Below are 24,860 nucleotides of genomic sequence, written 5' to 3'. Positions count from 1 at the left end.
TATTGAGGCGCTGAGGTTATACACCAGCACGGTGCTTGCCGCAGAGGTTCAAAGCGACTACATAATGACGGAGACCATCAGGCCCAGTCCGTTGTCCCTGTCGGCAGCCAATGATGTTTCTGTGGTTCTGACACCTGGCCCCGCTGAAAGCCTCTTCACTTCAGGTGCTAAAGACAATAGTGACCTGGTTTTACCCCCATCAAAGAATCAATTTATTCCCAACCAAAACCCACACACTTACGATTCAGGCCATTTGATTACCCCTAGCCTTGTCGTTCCGCACCTCGGCACTGAGGGTACGATTATGTCATCAGTGGCTGGCTGGTCCAAATTAGATTCACCTCAGGCTCAGGGGCCATCGTATGTAAACGGATTGCTAGAGACTCCATTCAGGGGCTCGAACAGGCAAAACGACGATAATTCTTCAGAGGCAGATCTAAGGGGCCTGTCACGTACGTCTCATATTTCTGTCAACAGCAGTTCTGAGTCACCACACACCTCGGCGGCTGCCCTGACAGACGAATGGGGCAGATCTCCATCCTCACCCCTTAATTCAAGCTCTCAAATGAGAGCAGAGAGGATAGATGGATTGCCCGTGTTCACCTTGCCCTCTCCCAGCTCCGTGCCAGTTCTGGCAGCCTGGCTGGGTGTCTCAAAGGCCACTGAGACTGGGAGCTTTGCAGGAGAGGAGTTAGTACCCTTGTCTACCTTTAGTGTTTCCATAGCCTCAGTACCATCACCATCCCTCTCCTACTCTGGCTTTCTAGACTCTCAGAGAGGGCCATCTGTGTCTCAGCATGCAAAGGAGAGTCCATCTTATGTCAGTGACTCTAAAGGGCATTCGGAGACACAGCAGCTGCCAAGCGTGATAAGAAATGAATCTGTGTTCACCCTTGAGACTCAGCAAGCGTTTGAGGGATCCACCACCCTCAATAGAATACACACTCTCCCTAGCGTATTAGACAACACCTACAGTCATTCAGGCACCCATGAACCCAGGAACACTAGTGCACCACACATGCTGACTCACAAAATCCCTGACACACCTGCTCACATGGACACTATCAGGCCAACAGGCACTTTCTCTCATAGTAGAACATATGTCCCCATTAGTTTACATGCTACACTATCAAATACTTCCCCTGACAGAGCAATGGCTCTCCATCCTCATGTGGAGGCGAGCTCATTGATCTCCAATCCCACCCCCCTTTTGGCAGCAACCTTCACTGTAAGTGTAGCACATTTACCAGGCACAGGATATGAGCCTATGGCATATGTCACTCAATCAACCAGTGGACTTCATCATGCCTCCACCTTCCCCAGCAAACAGTCATGGCCTTCAGGTTTAGAAGCAAGTACACAAACCTCTGCTCCACCCTTTCACTCGGTGGATACTAACATTCCAAGCAACCTTCAGGATACTAAATATGTCCAGTCCCCAACAACAGAGCAGCCATTTCGGCCCAAGAATGAATCAGCAAAGCCCTCCAGCCAGAGCCACAATGTACTTGTTGTTCGCCCCGCCACCACAGATAGAGAAACGCATCCGTCTCCCCCGGCCATTGACGACCAGTCCTTTGTCCCCTCAAATGGCACGCTCCCTCTCGCCACTCCGCCTAAGGAAGCCATTGCAGGCTTTGAGACTGTGCCCACTGGCGCCACCCGTGGGACCACCACAGACTCCCCTGAACTCACTCCATGCCCATGTAAAGCTCGCTTTCATATTACATGTCTGTGTGGACTTTCAACCGGGAACAGTATGTTTTCCAATAACAAAGTAGACTTTAGAGAGAAAGATATTTCCTTTCCTAGTTAAATCTTTGCTTGGTGTGCTAGCAATCCCAGAATGCTAAAGGGAAGAAATAATCACCGTGGTGTCTCATAGTCCAGATTTTAGGAGGGTGTTGACTTGATTCCTTGTGATTCGGTAGGGGAGAAGATATTAACATTAGTTTTTGCGCAATCAATCAATCAATGATGTCTAGTGCTTCTCAGACATGCTGCTATACTTTCACACAAGTAGGGTGCAGAGCCTCCGTGTAAATTTTTGTAAAAGATTTTTTTTTTAAATTTCTCTTTCTTAGGAGACTGCTTGGGTGTTCTTATCGCAACACCTCGTTGTTACTTGATTTGGAAATTGTTTTCAGAAGTACTCAAGAAGGATCGTTTGGGTTCTAGAGAGAAATTACTCAAAAGGATCTGTTTGAGAATCACATTCAGATGAATGCACTTTCTATGCTGTAGTCTCCTAAGAAGGTCTTGGCATGGGGTAGAGATGCATTGTGCTGTAGTCCTGCACTAACAATATAAGATACACGAGAGCCATCTTGTGATGGCTGTGGGGCATAGCAGTAGACTGTTTAAAAATAAGTGCATCCCAAGGAAACATAAAAACCTCTAATTGGCTTCTGCTAAATCTCTGTAATTGTATTGAATTAGTGAGCATGATCTCCAACATAAAGAACCAAAACAGAGTGGAATAAAAAGAGTTTTTATTATAGATTTTTCAAAGCTGTCATATCACGCTGGTCCACCTCACTCAGTATTTTTCCCAGTACTGCACTGCTGCTATGCCACACAGAAGAAAGTGTTAAACTGCATATTACCCTTATCACAGACTAACAACTAAGCAAATCCTTATCCTTATATATCCTTTGAATTGCAGAGGATACTTTCTACAGCATTACCCTAACGAGTCAACGAGAGATCACAGAGGAGACCATGGCAAACTGGGTACGACTGTATATGTATTCTGTGATCTTATTCAATACAAAACAATACATCACTGCTTATTACTGAAGTGCACTATACTATATGTCCAAATGTTTGTAGGCTCCTAGTCATCTATCTTTTTCCTGAAATCAAGAGTATTAACAAGGAGTTTGCTGCAGTAATAGCCTCCACCTATCTGGGGAGGCTTTACACGAGATGTTGGAACATTGATGTGCGAGTTTGTTTGCATTCAGGTACTGATGTTGGATGATTAGTTCTAGATCACAAACAGCTCATCCCAAGAATATTGGACAGAACTGCTCCACAACCCAATATTGGGGGGCTTTTTGCATGGTGACCCCAGGCTCATGCGCAGCTACTTTAGAGGCTCCCCAACCCTCCTTCCCAACCCTCCTTCTCATTCTATTGACGATGGTTTTCTGTAGAGATTGTGTGGGCAATTAATTAGAATGGGCTGCCTGGATACCTTTGGACATATAGTGTATGTACTTAGCAGATGGAGCCACATTTACTTGCATGTAGATTCTACACATTACATTTTTTACAACGTGGTATAACCAGTTACACTACATAGATCAGTTTGATTGTTGCTTAGTAATGCATTACATGAACAATGTGTACATGCAGTATTCATGGCATATTCAACAACAGTACAGTAACACTCAACTACAGTTACATAACCATTTTGAAACATCAGAGTCAAGCTTTATTGGCCAGGTTTGCTTACATGTACAAGGAATTTGGTGTTGGTTACAGGAGCTCACAGTGCACAGAATCAGACGAACATTTGTGCCAGTTATATGTAATATATGAAAGTGCTGAGTGCAGTAGTAGTTAAAGAATGTGTAGAGGCAAAAAAGGGAACAGTGAGGTAACGGTCAGATAAAAGGGGGTAATAAGGCAGGAAAATGCTGGTCTGAGACGTTAGTTTCGAGGATGGAAGGTTGAGTGTTACTGTATACTATATATACTATAGGCCAATATATATAAGAAGTGCAGTTGGAATATTGTTTATGTGTAATATTTGAAACATTCACTAATAAGTAATGAATATATAATAAATTGAAAGCACGCTCAGTCATGTGTAGTGTATGATCAGTAAAATACACACACATCTGAAGCCCATGATTACCCCGAAAACATCCACATTGCATTCGTCAATGATCCCTTAATAACATTCAGCTCCTGATGTGCCATAATATCATTTTACTATAACGTTACTACAGTTTATGAATGCTACAGCAATACTTCCTGCACTGTCCGATATTGTAATTGCATAAATTACATCAGTAAGCGAATGCTAAATGTCATAGGCACGTTAATGATAGTGGATGTCTATTGGATCTCTGTTGAGTACCTGTGCATAGTATCATGTGCTGTTTATTCCCCGAACAGATTTTAATTTACCCACGAACATTTGATGTATACACTAAGCATCATTACATACATTTCCAATTCACTACATTATATGTTTGTTACTCATTAGTGAATGTTTTAGAATTATTATATAATTGTAATGGAGTGTTATTGTACTGTTAATGAATGTGCCATGAGTACTTTGTGTATATGTAGTTTATATAAAGTGTTACCCATTATTTTCTTCCTCTTGTGCACAAAATGGTAAACACACTGCTGCATTGCTGGCTATGAATCCTCACTATCCACTTTAGCAATTTTTAGTCAAACTTTTATTCATATTTTTGATTAATTTCTTTATTTTTCTACAGTTCAACCAGACATTTCAAGGCTGGAACTACACTGTTAAAGTATATAATATTAGGTAAGAAATATTCATGTCATTGCGTATAACCAGCTAGTCATATTGTTCCCCTATAACTTATAAGTCTATGTTTTCTTACCAGCATTCAACCTGGCACTGATGCCTCCAGCAATAGGTACCCCAGTATGATTGTCTATCTAGTGTAGGCTAGTTTTCTCTCAGTTTCATTTAGATACTAATAGCAAGCACTTTATGCACTATTAATACATTTTAATACCATATAGTAGAGGAACCTGAAACCTGCCTGTGCTGTTTTTCCAGATACACTTGTAAAGCCCTGCTGTTGTATAGAAACACTACAGGGAAAGATCTGACGAGCACTGAGATTGAGACCAAGCTAAACAGCTCTTCTGCGTCTGGTGACCTGAGGTTGGAAAATGTAGTCGTAAATGTCATTGGTATGTAATAATGTTTCTACTTATCTTTTCTGTTATGTAGAAGAAACCCTCTAATATATATATATATATATATATTATACATCGCTGCTGTCAGAATAAAACCTTGTATCTCCATTTGTCATTTTTCGTTTTTTTACATAATTTGAAAAAGCCTGTTACCCTTTACATTGTGTGTAAATTTGATGATAAATGGGCTAAACGAAATGGACCGAAATGACCGATACATATAAAAAAAAATATATATACATACATCATCTAAACCGCTTATCCTTCTGGGTCGCGGTGGGGTGCTGGAACCTATCCCAGCTGTCATTGGGCGGAAGGCAGGATACACCCTGGACAGGTCGCCAGTCCATCGCAGGGCAGACAGACAGACATACACAGTCACACCTAGGGGCAATTTTAGCATGTCCAATCAGCCTGACTGCATGTCTTTGGACTGTGGGAGGAAACTGGAGTACCCGGAGGAAACCCACACAGACACGGGGAGAACAGGCAAACTCCACACAGAGATGACCCCGGTCACCCGGCCGGGAATCGAACCCAGGCCATTCTTGTTGTGAGGCAGCAGCGCTACCCAGTGCGCCACCGTGCCGCCCAAAATAAATAAATAAATAAATAAAAAAATAAATAAATAAAATAAAATAATAAAAGTAATATTAGATCACTTCATTTAAATAAAATAGTTAAATATAATTTTCTGCTTTTCATAAACATTCATACATTCTAAAGGGATGAGTTCTGTTTTAAAATCATTAGTCTAAACCACACAGCTAAAAAATGCTCTTTCGTCACCACAGTTATGTCTCTGCATTTTGCTTTGCCGCAGCGTAAAGGGACAGTATTTTAGGTCAATAAATAAAACTGTGCTTTTGGAACTTAATTATTTGTCCTTTTACAACCCCATCTCCAAAAAAGTTGGGACACTTTGTAAAGTGCAAATAAAGCAGAATGCAGTGATGTGATAATGAGAAACCCCAGGTCTACATGAGTCAGGCGGTAATCAGATTTCTGCTTTACAACCAGCCAATAAACTCGCAGAGGAAGAAGCCATGACATAAACAAAACTCAAACATCACAGTGCGGCTTTTTTATAAAAACTTCTAGCCACTTTACCTGAAAACATGAGCATTCATCGTCTAGAAGATGAAGAATATTTAAATCCTTCATTTTGTCAAGCATGTAGTTGGTTTAGCTTTGCTCCAGAGCTGTTTTGCTGCCATCTTGCACATATTTGCTAAACCCTACTTGCTTATTTCTGGTACTGCGTTCTGTTTTCGCAAAAAAATAGAGTTTACATGCGCTGAGAAATCCAATTGCTGAGCTAAAATCCAGCCTCTTTATTGGATTTATTAATCAGATTTCTATACTTTGCTCTTATCCAAGAAGCTGGAGTATGCTGTAAACTCACTCAGTGGTTTAGGAGATAGGTGTATTATGTCTGAAAGAGCATTGTGCAAAAGAAGTAATAATGCTTTTATTTTTAATTTAAAAAAAATAGCTCTAAAATGTTAACCCTTGTCTGGTGTTGGTGTGTTTGTTACTCAGTGGTCTGGTGACCCACCACATTATTGTTTATTTAAATCAATACAGCCATAACAATTTATGTAAAAATACCAGATGTTTAAAATATCACAAGTGTCCAGCGTAGGGCTCTCCTTTAGCAGCTGTAGCCAGTCAGCAGCCTGTCCATGTTGTCCACCCTCACACGCACACACACACACACGCACACACACACACACGCACACACACACACACACACACACACACTAACAGCAGGCCATGTAGGAGGAGAACAGAGTGAAGGACACAGAACCTCCACACTTTTACTCCCCGTGGGTTCAGCCCAACACCACATGTGTAATATAAATGTGTGGGGGGTGAACAGAGTGAAGACACTGAAAATGGGTTATTTTATATGTTCTTCACAGAAAATGAGCAAAGACCAAGAATCTGAGGCTGAAATAATAATAAATCACATCATTTCTTACTTTGGTAAACATTGAAAACGGGTCCCACAGACCTGAACACCACACAAGGGTTAAATATTTAAAGTTAATTATTAACATTAACTGAGGTCCCAATGGACTGATTGATCTATTATGGAAATACTCATTAGTTGCAGCCCTGGATGTGAGTAATTTGCACATAGTTACCCTGTGAAGAAACGCTTTATTGCAAATGTCTTACCCACTTGATTTTTCTGTGAAGCTGCTTTGTGGAAACACCTGTTATAAGAAGCGCTGTATAAATAAACTTTGACTTGACTTGACTTATCTAATGTGGCTTATTCTGCAGAAAACTGTCCGGAGGAGGAGACGCTCCATTATAAATGGTTAGAGACGAGACCATTAGACACCAAGAACATCTCCTGCTTCCCCTACAAGGAGCAGAATGCAAGTAGGACATGGTGAGTAGACAGTGGACCCATCTATGTCAGATATCCTTACAAAGACATAAGGATATGAAAAGTAAATGATACTGTTGTTACCCCATCTATCTCATTACACATCAGTAGACCCAGTAAACATTAATTACTAATGAAAGTGTCTTTTCTTCTCTCAGCATCATCAGCCCTGATAATTATACATCATTGTGGGGCCAACCAGACTTCAGTAACTGCAAAGATATAGAAGAAATTGAAGTTTCATCAGGTAGGCAGTCTTCAAGTGAATAAACTGACGAATGTTTTTAATAATGTATTAAAATTGAAATTCTGAAATCGGAAATAAGTCCTACATACTGTGTAGGTCACCTCAGCTTAATGACCTTATTTGGAAACAGGGAACGCTGCAGAGGTGGCTGTCCATCTTGCTGACATCACAAACAACGAGCTGTCCAACGCGGAGGTTTCAAAAGTTGTTACTGTGGTGAAGAAGCTGGTGAATGTGGCTCGAATCAATGCCACCCTGGCCACCACTGTGGTCACCATCATCTCCAACGTGATGATAACCTCCGACTCTGCACAGGTGGCTGCCTCAGGAACGTAGGTGCATTTTCTGGCTGTCAGTGTAGGTTTACGCTGTAGTTAGGGTTGGATATTGTTTGGAAACATTTTAACATGGATACCGATACGATACCTTGAATACCTAGAGAAGAGCTGAATATGATACTGATACCAAACACTTTTGTGATATCTTTTTTTTAGTGACCAATAAGCAGTATGTGATCATTGTGGTCTGCAACTACATATCCAAAGCAACGTATCAGAACAGGGAAACATGCTTTCTGGGCTTTAGGAATAACACAGCTTGTAATAATGCAGAATGACTCAACGGTAACGGTCACTGCTCAAAAAGAAAAGATGCACGACGTGTGCAAATTTGTCAAAAACTTCTCTCAAAGTCCACCAACCCATGAATGAATTGAAGTGATAGCAGAGCGAGGGCAGGCAAGGAAAGCAAGAGAGAGTTTTTAGCTACACTCACAGTTAGCCATGTTTTTCTCTTGAACCTTTCTGGACTGAAGGAGCAGTTTTTGTCCTTTCCAGACTGAATGATGGTGAAATCCTCTGGCTGGTGTGTCTCAAACATTTAATCTCTAATTTCCGATCTAATGGCAGGACCCAATTTTTATCACATTTTTGACTCGACTCTTTATATTGTACTGCTATTATAAGTGGCTACCATAACTGATGAGGAACAGTGGCTAGCTGCGTAGCGACGCCCTTTACCATAAACAGCGTTATTAAACGTCTGGATGTATGTAACTGTATGAATTTTTTTATTGGCTGCTCTCAGCATGGGGCCAACGTGATTGGGCCCCACAGCTGGTTATTGAAGGCGCGTTGAATGCAGATTGTTTTTAACTGCTCACTTGGTTAGACGAGCGCTGACAGCTCCACATTTACCAAACCAAGACTGCTAGGAGAAACAGGTCAGCTACTCACATTTACACAACAGGTACAGGAAGATATTTGGAACGTATCGGACAGCCTGACCACTGTCATTTGTAATAAACAGTGGAAAATATATATATATATATATATATATATATATATGTATATATATATATATATATATATATATATATATATATATATATATATAACAAGAAAAAATATATATGTTAGTTGTTGTACTGAATTATTGATCATGTCATGCACTGCTCCACAGTGACATCTGGTGGGACCAGGCCCCACTGGCCCCTAATGTAGTGATGGCACTGCTAGTTAAAAAAAAAAGAAAAGGTACAAGTGAGAAAAATGATCTCAGATCTCCTGTGTAGAGGTATAGTGTTAATGATTATCGCTGAGGTAATGTTAACCTGACACACTTTTAATATGTGTGTATAGTTCACTCCAGCAGTGGATGACTGCCAGCTGGCTAGCTAGTAAATGTTAATACTGATTTTTTAGTTTTAGTGCTAGCTGAATAAACATGCTCACCAAGCATCGATAAACTTTCCTTTGCCGTGCAGTGTGAGAGGGGAAACGATGCCCGATTAACTGCCCAAACGAGCTCCGATTAAGCAGTCGGACAATCGGATGGATTTCTGACATAAATTTTGGTGGCATGTCTCTCAGTCTGAGCCGCCTCACAAACCCATTTCTCAAAGTCGCACCCAAAACCACACACGGTCAGAACCACCGCTCTGACACGGAGGCCAAAAAGCCCACATTTGCGGCACCAGCGTCCGTGTATGACGACTCTGCTCCGTTTGACTGAGTTGAATTGTGAGGTATAAATAAATTCAGTGTTTTATTGTCTTTGTAGAGCTGTCGGTCTGTAGACCACCTGCTCTTCAGCTTCAGTGCACAGTGTGGCACAAGTTAGCAAAGCTGTTGTAGCGGTTTGTCAATGGCTGAATTTGGCTTCTACACCAAAATAGTGTCCAGTTAGTCCAGTATGGAGCTGTGCACACATGGCTGAATCTCAGAAGGCTATTTATGAGCCATGTAATGCACTGCATGGATGCAGGAGCCACTATTTTAATATTTTAGGGAGCAGGGAGCCGTTTGAGATTCAGCCAGTGTTTTTACTCGGAACTCAGAGGTGCAGCATGTTGTTTTGAATGAATCAGCTTTATTGGAAATTGTCTGTAGACTGAGCTGACTGTAGGGGCTGTGTTTCACCTGCAGTGTGAGCACCCATATCGCAAAATGTCAGTCGGACCGAGCGTTTTCATTCAGCGTGAGCACATAAATCGCAGGCTTTGGCTGAACACGAGGAGCAATTCAAACGTACATTGTGAATCACCAAAGAACAAGATTTCTAAAATGGCACAGTGTCTGCCTGTCTTCGTGAAAAAGTCAGAGAGCTTTCCGGTAAGCTCTTATCTGCAAGTACGTCCTCACTGAAAACATTTGTGTCTGTCTTTGATTGTGCTGTAAGTCATCCAAGTTTTCCAATCTCCAGCGGTCACAGTGTAGCTGCTCTTCGGGCATTTTTCTCACTGGAGATTCTGTTTCTAATCAAACGTTTCGTCAGATACTTGACTTGGCAACTACTGGCTCATTTAGTGCACAAAGAGCCGTTCTCATCTAACATTAACTTAGTTTTACGAAATACCTCCAGAACCTGGAACGTCTGAGTTTTTTCTCTTTTTTTATTCATATTCTTTTTTTAAATAATTCTTATAATCCTTTATGATGTCATTTTCGTCCAAAGGATTTTGGTCAGTGCCTTCTGGGTACCCTAGTTGTAGATTATCAGGTTTGATCAGGTTCAAACCTTAGAAAACACAGTAAACAAAGAAGCTGTATAGCAGTGATTCTCAACCTGGGGATAATTAATCATGAGATGGTCATCAATAATAAAGCTCATTCAAATGCTCATATTTTGGAACATATTTGCAAGAGAGATTTTTTTCGTGAAATATCCAATCTCTCTGCCACATCGCTCTAAAAACGATATGTTGTGGCCTCTTGCTCTGCTGCTCTGTATAAAAGTAGGGGATGCTGTTTTGTTGAAACGCCATTATCAGTTCAGTTTAATGCTGTGCAAGATCAAACTCGGTAGCCTGCACACTGTTTGATTTTAATTTTCAAAAAAAGAGTTTGTGTTATTGTCAGAGGGGGGTAAGAAGGGCCCACAGTGATGCTGAGCTCTAACAAAAAGAATTCTCCATCTGGTCTGGTTGAAGGCAGTGTGCAGCTGCACTTAGCCAAGCAGCTAATAATATGCAATATCATTAGTAATATGAATGTCCTGGTTAGGTGTAATAAAATGAATTGAAATGGAGCTTTGTGTATGGTACTGTGTTTTCTATAAAAGTAGGACGATGCTGTCTGTACTGTTAAATGCACTGTCATGGTTTCTGAGCGAGCCTAAGCACATGTTTGGTAAGGGTTTACTTTAAGGGTTTTTTATTGATTTGTTGTAGTGTAGCAATGAAAAATAATGTTTTAACTTTCTTAGAACAGTAATTTATGAATTCTAAACTTTGATGTTTTGTACGTATCAAAATAAGTGAAACGACAGCATTGAGATATCGAGTAATTGAAGCTGAAAAGTATATTAAAAGTATGAAATAGACTCTTTTTGTCTTGGCATTGCATGATTAATAAGCTGTGTGCTCCAAAATTATGCCTTTTCATTCAGTGCTCTGAAAACCATGGATGAACTGGTGCAGAAGATTGAGTTTGAGGGCCCGTCTCTGAGCATCACCTCCAAGAACCTGGCAGTGGGCATCTCAGCTCTTAACATCAGTAATTTCAATGGAACCAGCTTCAGCGCCTTTATTCCTCCCAATGGAACAGACCCGCAGGTACCTCTCTTCATGTCTCGTAGCAGAAGAATCAGGGCGCTTTCATAAAGGCTGCTTTAGACTACTTTGATGTCATTTCATGCCTTAAAATCTTATGACCACTGAAAGTTTTTGAAATAAGCCTATAAATGTTTATATAGGTGTATGTCATTTGCTATGAGAGGCTTATGTAGGTGTCATGTAGCTTCATGAACATAACCTACAGCAAGGTGCTGCCCACTGACTGTTTACAGGCGTTTAATAATTGGTCTAAATCTTTTGTATAAGTCAGTTATACATAATATCATTCGGTGTTGTCGAAGGACTGGTGATACCCATGAAATATTCAGAAAAGTGCATAGAGACACAATAAATTATGATAACAGTGACATATTATCATATTGTCCACCCCTAATATCTATGTGTTCATGTCTTGTGTACGCCAAAAAAGTGATGCATTGTATTTACTTGTTTCAAAGTGTACATCATTTCTTACAAACTCCTCAGACCAAAAAATTCGGTAACACTTTCTATGAATGTCACCTTTGTAAGCGTCTATAAACACATTTATAACACGTTATAATGCCTTCATACGGCATTATAAACATGATTATAAACATTTATAAAAATGAATTACACTTTATAGCCATGTTTATTATACATTATGAATTGTTAATATAATGCATTATAAGTAGTGTTGATAACATGTTATACTGTCAGTGCCAAAGAAGTCAGTCCCAGCTTGGAGAGCGTAAAGTAAAGACAAATACCAAGCTAACGGTGGTGAACATTACCTTTCCCACATTGGGTAAAACACTGATGCAGCTCTAGTTTAAACTCTGACATTTGAAGCCTGTAATGTGCTTTACTGTGAATGTTTTAGTGTTTCAGTAAATCCTTCAGTAAATACTTCAACTTGAAGCCTCACTCTGAACACTGGAGGAGGCTTTAGTACAGTACGCTTCACTTTACTTAGAGTGGACAAATACCACTTATGAGCTCTTATAATTTGTTATGATCAGTACTTATAATGTATTATGTTAACAATTCATAATGCATAATAAGCATGGCTATAACGTGTAATGCATATTTATAAATATTTATAGCCATGTTTATAATGCCTTATGAATGCATTAGAACATGTTATGAACGTGTTTATAGACGCTTACAAAGGTGACATTCATAGAAAGTGTTACCAAAATTTCAGTACACCGTTTCTTCTTTAATACTTGGTTAAGCATCCCCTTGCCAGGTCAAGTCAAGAGGCTTTTATTGTCATTCCATCTAAGTACACAGTGGAGTGAAATTACGTTCCTCCAGGACCAACATGGTGCAACATGGAACAAAATAGACAGTATAAAGTGCAAACGTGCAGACGTGAGTGTGAAAACATTAAACTAGAAACAATACAATACATATGATAATTAAAACAGACATTAGACACAATAAACAGACAGGACAGTGCAGCACCGACACAGCACTCATTTCTGAGCATGAGGTAGGGTTGTGGAATAAGGTGCAGAGATATTTAACATGCTGTGATCTGTGAGTTACGCAGTCATAACATACGTGAGCTCAGCAGTTACTGAGGTAGGATATACACAGTACTTGAGTAGAACACAGTGTTAGCAGCAATGTTCCAGTGCAAGTAGAGCATCAAAAGAGGTGTGTGTGTGTGTGTGTGTGTGTGTGTGTGTGTGTGTGTGTGAGGGGGTTTTCAGTTCAGTCCTTGTGAGTTTATAAACCTGATTGCCTTTCTGACAGTTGGATTATATGAGTCTCTTGAGATCCTGCCAGTTTTACCCCACCTGTGCTTCATGTAGAACTCAACATTGACATTCCCACGTTTCAGGGTGACAACTGAAGGGTGTCTGTGACTTGTTCAACAGACATAATGCAACACAGTCTGACTGATCAGCAAAATCACCTGACCTCAATCCCAGTTCTCAATTTGGAAAAGCAGGTGAAACATGGAATAGTCACACATGAGCACATGAAGCTGAAATGTGCACCCAGTTTGTGAAAGAGTGGACTAAAATGGACAGGAACTATCACAAGTGTCTGGTGTCACAGGGTTGCTGCTGTTATTAAGGTGAGGGGAGGCAAAACCAAGTATTAGAGAAGAAATCATGCAGCTAATGTTTTTAGCTTGGGTTACATCAATATTATTGCCAAAGTAAGTATGCAGTTCTGATTAGGGTTTGGTATCGAAATTCATTGGTATTGATAGAAAAAGAAATGGTATTAATAAAAAAAGGTAATTATATTCAGCCCAAAAGTAATACAATGTTGTACACATTTGAATCAAGTCTTCACTGTTACGCCAAACCTTGAATCTCCGTTTTTGTCGTTTTTCAATTTGTCTAATTTAAAAATGTTGCTTTCTGTTATTGCATTGTGTTTCACGAAGAACAAACCAATAGAAATGATCCAGAATTAGTTGGGAAAAAATTGTGTTACATTAACTTCCATTACAAGTTCAGAACATTTTTTTCCTTTTTTCTGAGAAGTTACCATTTTGGAGACAGAGGTTTTGTTCAGATCGTTGACCAAATCCGTTTAATTGATCGCTTTTTTCGGTGTATGTTGCTTCTTTACGCAGGCTTCCCAAGTAGAGGCTAGGGTCCTACCACCAAAAGATCTCTGGCTTTCTAAAGAGAGCTTTTACAGTGGGTCTCTAACAGTTAATCCGCAGTAAGGAGATGTGGCATGTTGTGCCATGTCTATTGGCCAGAACTTAAGCCAGTGGGTAAAGAGCCAAGGAACGTTTATGGGTGGAAAAAGTAACTTCACCCTGCCTCAAGGTGACTCGGAAGAAGAGAGAAAAAAAGTGAAAGGCCTGGTTTACTTCGCAAAGGAGAGAACACCTCGCTTACTTTGCACGTTCATTCTGAAATTTTACTTTCAGACAATTTTGTCTGATTTGTGTTACTCATGATTTTATACAGTGGGAGTGAGTAACTTCCGCATTATCTTAAAGGAGTGAGTAACTTCCACATTATCATAAAACACATAAACACATTAAAGAGCTGTCATCAGCTCTCCTTCATTCCTTTCCTCACATTCTTCCCTTTTTCTGCATCACCTCACAGGGTCTCAGGAGGCTCTTGACGTTTACACCACTTTCAAGCAAAAGGCCCATTAACCACTTCAGTCGTACATCATTCCGCTGCTCGTTTGTTGTACACATGTGCCTCTCGGGGTGCAAAGAAACATGCCTGAGCATTACGCTTACAAACTTCAGAGGAGCTGGGTTTTCTTTTTCCTCCCCTCTGGTCACTGAGTCACACCATCTGGTCCTACTGCTTGCTCAAGTCATAAAAACCTGCAGGCGTGACGATCTGCTGGAGATTAGTGACCTTACTGCACAGGTTAAAACTTCAAAAGAAAAAGATAACTGATTATACGCCTGAACCACAGAACCGTGTGGAAAATAACCACAGTACATCACTTTCTTTGCTCCTGTGTACATTTTAGAGTTAATGACCATCTCAGTTACTCGAAGAAAAAGTTATTATTATGATTATTATTATTTTTATTATTATTAGTAGTAGTAGTAGTAGTAATATTTGGCCTGTGCCCAGTGGTGTTTAATCGAGTTACCCTGGTAACAGCCCCCAGTGACAGTAAAAACAAATCTACCATCAGTTTTAAAAAAAGTTGTTTGTTTATTGATTTATTTCATGCAAACCATAGCAAAACACTAGTACACATAAACATAACTGAACTTTTAAACACTGAGTGATGTGATATCCTACGTTAGTAGGTGATGATACATTAATCTCATAGATTTGATTCGTCTAGAAGTGCAACTGCTGGGTCTGATCCACTCAGACCAGTGCAACACACACCAACACACCACCACCATGTCAGTTTTACTGCAGTGCTGAGAATGATCCACCACCCAAATAGTACCTGCTCTGTGAGGGTCCATGGGGGTCCTGAGCACTGAAGAACAGGGTAAAAGGGGGCTAACAAAGTATCAGAGAAACAGATGGACTACAGTCTGTAACTGTAGAACTACAAAGTGCACCTATATAGTAAGTGGAGCTGATAAAATGGACAATGAGCGTAGAAACAAGGAGGTGGTCATAATGTTATGCCTGATCGATGTATGTTCAGATGTACTACTACTACTACTAATAATAATAGAAGCAACACTTTTCCATCTGGTAATTTAGAGATGGACCTTAACAATGAATTGGATGTGGGAGCAAAGTCATAGTGCGCAAGTTGAAGCTTAATTTTTGTCAGACAAATTAACATAATGACGGAATTCAACCAGTGCAGCTCAACAGCTGCATTTTTAGCTCAATCTCGTTTATGTTAGGTACAATAAACGTGATATTAATGAAGAATATCACATCTGTTTACAAGCTTGGTTATGTTTACTTGTGGGAGCGCTGTGGTTTGCATGAAATAAATCGATAAATTAACTTTTTTTGTTTTTTAAACCAGCGGTTTTTACCGTCACTGGTGGCTGTTGCCATGGTAACTCTGTTAACAGTCACAGTCCTGATTTGTTTAATGCTTCTCTCTGTATTCTCTCTCCTTAGATTCATTTTGAGTCAGAGATCCAGAATCCTCTCGCCGCTGTCACACTGCCTGCCACGTTACTGAATAACCTGAGCACCGCCGACATTGAGACCATCTCCAGAATAAATTTCATGTTCTTTAGCAAAACAGGGCTCTTCCAGGTGAGTTTTGACCCAAAGAGTTGTTCTTCTCTTTCTTCTTCCTTGTATTTTTACACCTGCAGTTTTGGGAATCGAGTGTATCCAGGGTTATCATATGCTGAATAAAGTTTATTAGTTTCGTATTAAATCAGCTTACTTTGTTAAAATTCTGATGCATGTCTTTATCTACAGCGTTTTGGATCAATAATGGTACGGTAATATTACTCTATGACTGAGCACACTAACTCCCAGAGTCAGTCTTTTAAAGGGCTAACCCTCAGAAGTCGCAGTTATTGTTGATAACAAAAGCTTGTAATTTGGTGTTAATCGTTTCGTGCTCATAACTAATCACTGAAAGTTTTTACTTTTTACTTCCCGCACAAACAGAAAATTTTAAGATCACATTTGACCGACAGCCGATTTGGTCCGACTCTGAAGATGAGACGACACTAAATTCCCAAACTGTCATCACCACTGAGCAGCTTTTCAGTCGGCAGCTGTGACAGAAGAACAGCTGAACAACCTGGAATCAGCCAGAAATGAACCCAACACCATTCGCCAAACTAAACGGGCTGTAAGATGCTTTACAGACTGGCTGGAACAAAACAACATTAATACTGATCTGGAAAAAACTGACAAAACTGAGCTGAACTTGATATTGCAGCAGTTTTATGGCTCAGTCTGATTTGGTCAGACTCTGAAGATCAGACTACACGTTTGCCGAATGGTGTTGGGTTCATTTCTGGCTGATTCCAGGTTGTTTAGCTGTTGTTCTGTCACAGCTGCCGTCTGAAAAGCTGCTCAGTGGTGATGACAGTTTGGGAATTTAGTGTGAGGAGCTGGAGAACGAACTGCCGGCTGTGCAGCGAGTGGGCGGAGCTCGTTACTCTGACGTAGCAACAAGCTGCTCGTTAAGGAACTATAATTTGGTGAAGGAACTGCGAACATTAAAACATATTAAACGCCGCGTTCACGGCCCAGTTTATTAATTTATCACTTTATTTATTTAACTGTTGTATTAAAGCAATAGAACACTCGATGAGTGTGTTATCGCCAATAACATCACTGCTGTGATGATCTACGGTGACCAAATCACAGCTGTGATGCTATTTCACAATAACACACTCCCTCTCGGGTTCTACTGCTTAAGTGTAACAGGAAATGTAAACTTGACACTGGTGAAAAGTGATAAAGTGCTCAAATAATGAGAACATAGTAAATCTTGCACAGAAAAAATGGTCTGGTTATTTAAAATCAGTGCTGTTCTAGAGTGGAGAACGTTGTTTATTATTAATCAGTTCAGTCATCTGAGTGCATCCAAGTCCTGTTTAATATGTATTAATACCTAACAAAAGTGTGGTGCCCTCTTCACTTTTCTTGGAAAATATTCCTTATCTCACACATCTAAAGGCATCAAATGTACATGGTTTTCCATTTACCCCAAAATGCAGTCGGTCAGTGTGGTGTCAGAACTTTGCTTCTTTAGTTTAGAAATAAAGCTACGAGGCTAATGTTGCTAACAAACACTGGAAATCAAAATTTTGTGTTCCACTTTAGACAGTGCAGCAATTATATTGTAGCACCTCACACTGCATTTACACTCCCCCAGCACATCAGCACATCGCAACGTATCCCATTCATTCGAATGGATGATAATAAACTGAATTGACTGATGTTGACTGCAAGTGGTAATCAACCTTAATCCCAGTCTTAATCCAAGTTTAAACCTGTTAAAGAAAACATTCGAGTAACGATGCATACTTTGTTATTTTTCTGGTTATTCAAAAAAAATAAAAGCATTATTTACATAAATATTGACTTAGCAAGACTACATTTTAATTGGATTTTGCAGGGAACTCGCTCATAACCCCCACATAAGCAAGCCAGTAAAACTATACCATGCCTATGTAGTGACGTTTTACAGCACAGCCTTGCGCTCCATCCTCCCAGCATTTGAAGGTGGAATAGATCTGGAAATTGGAACATTATGCAGATGATAATGTAGGTCTAACTTCAGCTTAAATGTGCAACAGTCTGTCAATGCCATTTTATTTTTCTTTCTAAACTAGTCTGTGTAGCTCATAGATGCAATCTGAAGCAAATATATGAAGATTTTGGCATATATGTGTGGATGTGTGGTTGTAGTGACTATTGACGTGTTTGTTAGCACCGCTAGACTAGCAGTTCTAAACTAAAGACACAAAACCAAAAATGTCTGCATTGACTGCATTTGGAAAAAACACTGTAAATTACAGCCCCATTTCCAAAAAAGTTGGGACGCTGTGCAGAATGTAAATAAAAATAGAATGCAATGATATGCAAATCATGTAAACCATATTTTTAAAGGAAAATAATATAAAGACAACATATCAAATGTTGAAACTGAGAAATTTTATTGTTTTTTATATAACGATACAGTATAACAATATATATATATATTGTTATATTGTATCATTATAAATATATGCCCATTTTGAATTTGATGCCAACACATTCCAAAAAAGTTGGGACGGGGGCCTGTTTACCACTGTGTTTCATCACCTCTTCTTTAACAACACTCTGTAAGCGTTTGGGAACTGAGGAGACACTGCTGGAGTTAGAAAGTGAAATGTTTTCCTGTTCTTGTTTGATACAGGATTTCAGCTGATCATCAGTTCAGGGTCTCATTTGTCATATTTTTCATTTCATAATGTGCAAAATGTTATCAGTGGTGACCGGTCTGGACTGCAGGCAGGCCAGTTTAGCACCTGGACTATTTTAATACGGAGCAATGCTGCTGTAATACATGCAGAATGTGGTTTTACATTGTCTTGCTGAAATAATCAAGGCCTTCCCTGAAAAAGACGTTGTCTGGATGGCAGCATATGTGGCCAAAACATGTATATTATCGTTCAGCATTAATGGTGCCTTCACAGATGTGCACGTCACCCATGCCATGTGCACTAATGCCCCCCTATACCATCATGAATACTGGCTTTTGAACTGTGCACTGATAATAAGCTGAGTGGTCTTTAGCCTGGAGGACACAGTGTCCATGATTTCCAAAAAGAATTTCAAATGTTGATTCGTCAGACCACAGGACACTTTTCCACTTCACCTCAGTCCATTTTAAATGAGCTCGGGCCCAGAGAAGGTGGCAGCATTTTTGGATCCTGTTTATATTTGGTTTCTTTTTTGCATTTTAGAGTTTTAATCAGCATTTATTGATGCAGTGATGAACTGTTTTCACAGACAGTGGTTTTCAGAAGTGTTTCTGAGCCCATGCAGTGATTTCCACTACAGAATCATGTCTGTTTTTAATGCAGTGCTGCCTGAGGGCCCAAAGATCACAGCCAGCAAATACTGGTTTTTGGCCTTGACCCTTACATACAGAGATTTCTCCAGATTCTCTGAATCTTTTAATGTTATTATGTATCGTAGATGATGAAAAGCAAAAGTTCTTTGCTATTTTATGTTGAGTGGTGAACCCCTCCTCATCTTTACTTCTGAAAGACTCCGCCTCTCTGAGATGCTCTTTATACCCAATCATGTTACTGACCTGTTCAGTCAACCACCAGGTATTTTTTGTAGCATTGCACAACTTTACCAGCCTTTTGTTGCTCCTGTCCCAACCTCAAATTCAAAAATAGAGATATATTGTTTAAAAAAACAATAAAATTTCTCAGTTTCATCCTTTAATATGTTGTCTTTGTACTATTTTCAATTAAATACAGGGTTTAAATGATTTGCACATCATTGCGTTTTGTTTTTATTTATGTTTCACAGCGTCCCAACTTTTTTTGGAAATGGGGTTGTATTTTTTTTTGCCAAAGTATTCCATTAATGTGTGAACTTCCTTAACATCATAATCAGGGATGTCAGGCCAACAACATTGGAATTTGTCAACACACTGAAGAAGAGACTGGGTTCTGATTTCCTCCTATGCTTCATAGACGCATAACATCAGAGAACACAGTGTTACTGAGCTGTTTAGAACCATCAAAGAACCACAGATAAATGAATAAAGCTCTAAATGCTCTTAGTCAGTAAAACACTACTGAAGGGTGTTATCTAGGGTTAGGGTCAGTACAGCGCTGTACTGAGGTGAGTAGAAATGTTTTGCTAAATCCCTGATTGTGGTGTTTAACTTGGATTGCCTGATGTGCCACACTGTGCTGGTGGACATCCGTGGAAAAGCATGAATGTATGTGTTGTTTAATTGCCTCCTTTAGGACCAACAGAGCAATGGCCTGTCTTTGAACAGTTATGTGGTGGCCAGCAGTGTGGGCAACTTCACCATCAGCAATCTGAGAGATCCTGTCCAGATAGAGATCGCCCACCTGCAGTCCCTTCAGGTAGCAGTCCAACCACAGCACCGTCTCTCACTGTGCCTGTTTGGAAAGGATTCAAGAGGGAGATCAGCTTTTCTCCTCAGTCTTTCTCCTCAGCCTTTCTCCTCAGCTTTTCTCCTCAGCTTTTCTCCTCAGTCTTTCTCCTCAGCTTTTCTCATCAGCTTTTCTCCTCAGCTTTTCTCCTCAGCTCTTCTCCTCAGCCTTTCTCCTCAGCTTTTCTCCTCAGTCTTTCTCCTCAGTCTTTCTCCTCAGCTTTTCTCCTCAGTCTTTCTCCTCAGCTTTTCTCCTCAGCTCTTCTCCTCAGCCTTTCTCCTCAGTCTTTCTCCTCAGTCTTTCTCCTCAGCTTTTCTCCTCAGTCTTTCTCCTCAGCTTTTCTCCTCAGCTTTTCTCCTCAGTCTTTCTCCTCAGTCTTTCTCCTCAGCCTTTCTCCTCACCTTTCTCCTCAGCCTTTCTCCTCAGCTTTTCTCCTCAGTCTTTCTCCTCAGCCTTTCTCCTCAGCTTTTCTCCTCAGTCTTTCTGCTCAGCTTTCTCATCAGCTTTTCTCCTCAGCTTTTCTCCTCAGCTTTTCTCCTCAGTCTTTCTCCTCAGTCTTTCTCCTCAGCTTTTCTCCTCAGTCTTTCTCCTCAGCTTTTCTCCTCAGCTTTTCTCCTCAGTCTTTCTCCTCAGTCTTTCTCCTCAGCTTTTCTCCTCAGCCTTTCTCCTCAGCTTTTCTCCTCAGCTTTTCTCCTCAGTCTTTCTCCTCAGCTTTTCTCCTCAGCTTTTCTCCTCAGCTTTTCTCCTCAGCCTTTCTCCTCAGCTTTTCTCCTCAGATTTTCTCCTCAGTCTTTCTCCTCAGCTTTTCTCCTCAGCTTTTCTCCTCAGTCTTTCTCCTCAGCTTTTCTCCTCAGCTTTTCTCCTCAGTTTTTCTCCTCAGCCTTTCTCCTTAGCTTCTCTCCTCAGTCTTTCTCCTCAGTCTTTCTCTTTGGCCTCTCTCCACCGATTTCTCAAAATATCTGCATAATTCAATCGTTGCGATGTGAACAAAGTCATTCCGAATGTTTTGAGGTAAAATTCTAGATTGTACAGAATCTCACAGATTTTAAACAGTAATTTTGCGTTGTTGATTACTGATTTTTCTGATTTCTGTTTTCTGTAATGTGCTGCTTGTTTTTGTGGGAACAATTTCTTATGTGTTTCTGCCTGTCTTGGCCGGGACACTAAGACAAGAGGTTTTAATCTTAGCCAGATTTTTCCTTAAAGGTAATAATACTTCAATAAAATAAAAGTAACAATACTAATAAAAACACAATTAGCTGAAAAGCAGATAGTGATGCACTGTGTTTTAATAAGATGTTAGTATCTCACCAAGCTGACAGTGATTCCGCTGCTGAGCTCAGTTTTAAATATTGTACAGGAAACTGTATTAACCTCATATTGACCAGGGTATATTTTGGTTTGTCCGTCTGAATTTACAGGACCAAATCATAAGGCAAATTATTCAGTAACTGCGTGAAATAAATGTAAATTTTTATTTATTTTTTTAAAGCTCCCCTGAACATGTGTTTTATGATACACATATTGTTATATGCTTACAATTTACTGCTGAAAGCCAAAAATCTTAGACGCTCTTTGTATTTTTTTATAAAAATAATGTTTACAGAGCAGATCACTGAAGAGACGCCATCTGTTTATAGCTTATAGCCCAGATTTGTGGAAAAATGGGTCGACTTTCAGTAGAAAAAAAAATTGTGAGTTCAGCTTCTTTTAAGGGTTTAAAATTACATCACCCATCTATTTGACTGGAGAGAAGACAGTTACAGCCTCATACGACCCCCACCTTTAGAATGTAGCTTATGAAATATGAAAGTTATGAAGAATATGACGAAGTGCGTTTTGGAACCACCGGTGGTCTCAAGGAGTTGAAAAGGTTAAATTAAATTAGATTAAGTTAAAGTTTTTGGGTGTAACTTATAAACTACTTATTTTTACTTTATTAGTTTGAATTCAGTTTTACATGTTATAATACATGTTCAAATGTTTTCATGTGCCTGTTTTAACAGTTTAATTCAGCTCACATGCTTCATGTTGTCTGAAACAAGCAGTTCATTAGACTAAGGGGGCCTTTTAAAGGACGTTGTTACCATTTATAGCTATTTGGGTGGCTTTTCCTTATGTGAATGTGCCTGGCAGTGCACAAGCAGAGCAGTAGAGCATTTGTAGGATTTATCATTTGTAGCTGTGCATACACACCTTTCATAAAGGCCCTTGTGATTCTTACACATGGATTTTGTTCATGTTCTGTGAATATTTTGATGTCTGCTGTGAACTGAAACTTTTGTTGCAGCTATTACTTTTGATCTTAATAGAAATGTGTAGTGTACAATTAATCACTTTCTAAAAAACGTGCCAAACATTTTTCCTCTTCCTTTCTAAATCAAGGAAATACTTTCATTAAAACAAGTAGTAATTAATATAGATCTGTTTCTGTTTCAGGAGAATGCAAAGCCACAGTGTGTGTTTTGGGATTTCACCATGCAAAGTAAGTTTGACCTGATCTAAATGTAATTTCTAGGGCTGGTCCACCTGAATAATTTGAATACTTGAGTATTCATAGTTGGTTACGTCAGTAAGAAGACCACGTCGCCATGTTGGTAGGCAAGGTGTAACTTTGTGATATGTATTCAACAGATGGAAGTGGAGGCTGGAAGAGTGAGGGTTGTGTGGTCAGCTCTGAGTCCAGCAGCAACAGGACAGTCTGTCTGTGTAGCCACCTAACACACTTTGGCATTCTGATGGTGAGCTGTAAATCTGCTTGATCGTAGGTTTTCCAAACCACTGCACTGAAAATGCGATGCGATAAATTTACTTGATTCAGTTATTTTTCAGTATATTTTATCAACACAGCGATAGACCGCTGAAGTTATTGTCGTCATTCTGTAGTCGGCATCATTCCCATAGTGGGAACTTTTCAAACAAAAACGTTCCAGACCTGATGGACGTTCCAGACTGTTTGTCCCATGTACATTTTTCTTCTGAAGGTCAGTGGATCCTCTGAACGCTGAGGGAACGACAGCCACAATTTTCAGTTCATTTTTATCATAGAGAAATCCAGTTTAAACCAATTCCAGACATAGAAATGACTACAGAATGACGACACAACGTCAGAGGTCCTTTGCCAAGAGTAAATTAAATTAAGGACAAAATTGTGTAGATGCGATATATTTTATTATACAACAGTTAGTTCCGGCCACACAAGCTGATTGGTTGAGCAGCGTTCTAACTGTGCTGTTATTTCACCATAACATCACGGTTTTCGTCACAAACACTATCACTCTGCTGAGACGGCGTTGCTAAGCAACGGCTTTGACAGCTGTAGGAGACGCTCAAGACATTTGAACGTTTTTACTTCTTACTTTGCCACAAACAGAAAATGGACACTTTTAAGATCACGTTTGACCGACAGCCGATTTGGTCAGACTCTGAAGATCAGACGACACTAAATTCCCAAACTGTCATCACCACTGAGCAGCTTTTCAGTCGGCAGCTGTGACAGAAGAACAGCTAAACAACCTGGAATCAGCCAGAAATGAACCCAATACCATTCGCCAAACGTGTAGTCTGATCTTCAGAGTCTGACCAAATCAGACTGAGCCATAAAACTGCCGCAATATCAAGTTCAGCTCAGTTCTGTCAGTTTTTTTCCAGATCAGTATTAATGTTGTTTTGTTCCAGCCAGTCTGTAAAGCATCTTACAGCCCGTTTAGTTTGGCGAATGGTGTTGGGTTCATTTCTGGCTGATTCCAGGTTGTTTAGCTGTTCTTCTGTCACAGCTGCCGACTGAAAAGCTGCTCAGTGGTGATGACAGTTTGGGAATTTAGTGTGAGGAGCTGGAGAACGAACTGCCGGCTGTGCAGCGAGTGGGCGGAGCTCGTTACTCTGACGTAGCAACAAGCTGCTCGTTAAGGAACTATAATTTGGTGAAGGAACTGCGAACATTAAAACATATTAAACGCCGCGTTCACGGCCCAGTTTATTAATTTATTACTGTATTTATTTAACTGTTGTATTAAAGCAATAGAACACTCGAGGAGTGTGTTATCGCCAATAACATCACGGCTGTGATGATCTACGGCGACCAAATAACGGCCGTGATGTTATTTCACAATAACACACTCCCTCTCGGGTTCCTTTGCTTAATAAACGTGTAACTGATTTATACACTTGAATCAGCTAAATTCAATGTGAAACTAAAACAATCCACGTTTTTACTCTCTTC

The 24,860-nt window shown here is 40.0% G+C and overlaps 1 protein-coding gene across 7 annotated transcripts in view; it reads left to right on the top strand.

The window, feature by feature from the left end:
* adgrg6 (adhesion G protein-coupled receptor G6) overlaps positions 1 to 24,860 on the top strand; it is a 118,221-nt gene that overhangs the window by 61,736 nt on the left and 31,625 nt on the right. For all 7 annotated transcript variants that reach the window (XM_036581220.1, XM_036581221.1, XM_036581222.1 and 4 more), the window contains 12 exons: positions 2,666 to 2,733; positions 4,461 to 4,513; positions 4,596 to 4,628; positions 4,775 to 4,911; positions 7,210 to 7,321; positions 7,477 to 7,565; positions 7,696 to 7,897; positions 11,454 to 11,619; positions 16,155 to 16,295; positions 20,486 to 20,608; positions 23,078 to 23,123; positions 23,273 to 23,379. In XM_036581220.1, coding sequence (XP_036437113.1) covers positions 2,666 to 2,733; positions 4,461 to 4,513; positions 4,596 to 4,628; positions 4,775 to 4,911; positions 7,210 to 7,321; positions 7,477 to 7,565; positions 7,696 to 7,897; positions 11,454 to 11,619; positions 16,155 to 16,295; positions 20,486 to 20,608; positions 23,078 to 23,123; positions 23,273 to 23,379 — 1,277 coding nt within the window. The remainder of the gene's footprint in view (positions 1 to 2,665; positions 2,734 to 4,460; positions 4,514 to 4,595; positions 4,629 to 4,774; positions 4,912 to 7,209; positions 7,322 to 7,476; positions 7,566 to 7,695; positions 7,898 to 11,453; positions 11,620 to 16,154; positions 16,296 to 20,485; positions 20,609 to 23,077; positions 23,124 to 23,272; positions 23,380 to 24,860) is intronic.

The sequence above is a fragment of the Colossoma macropomum genome, unplaced genomic scaffold (genome assembly GCF_904425465.1).
Source record: "Colossoma macropomum unplaced genomic scaffold, Colossoma_macropomum, whole genome shotgun sequence".
NCBI classification, from domain to species: Eukaryota; Metazoa; Chordata; class Actinopteri; order Characiformes; family Serrasalmidae; genus Colossoma; species Colossoma macropomum.
The sequence above is the reverse complement of the archived record's forward strand: the minus strand, read 5'-3'. Positions and strand labels throughout refer to the sequence as shown.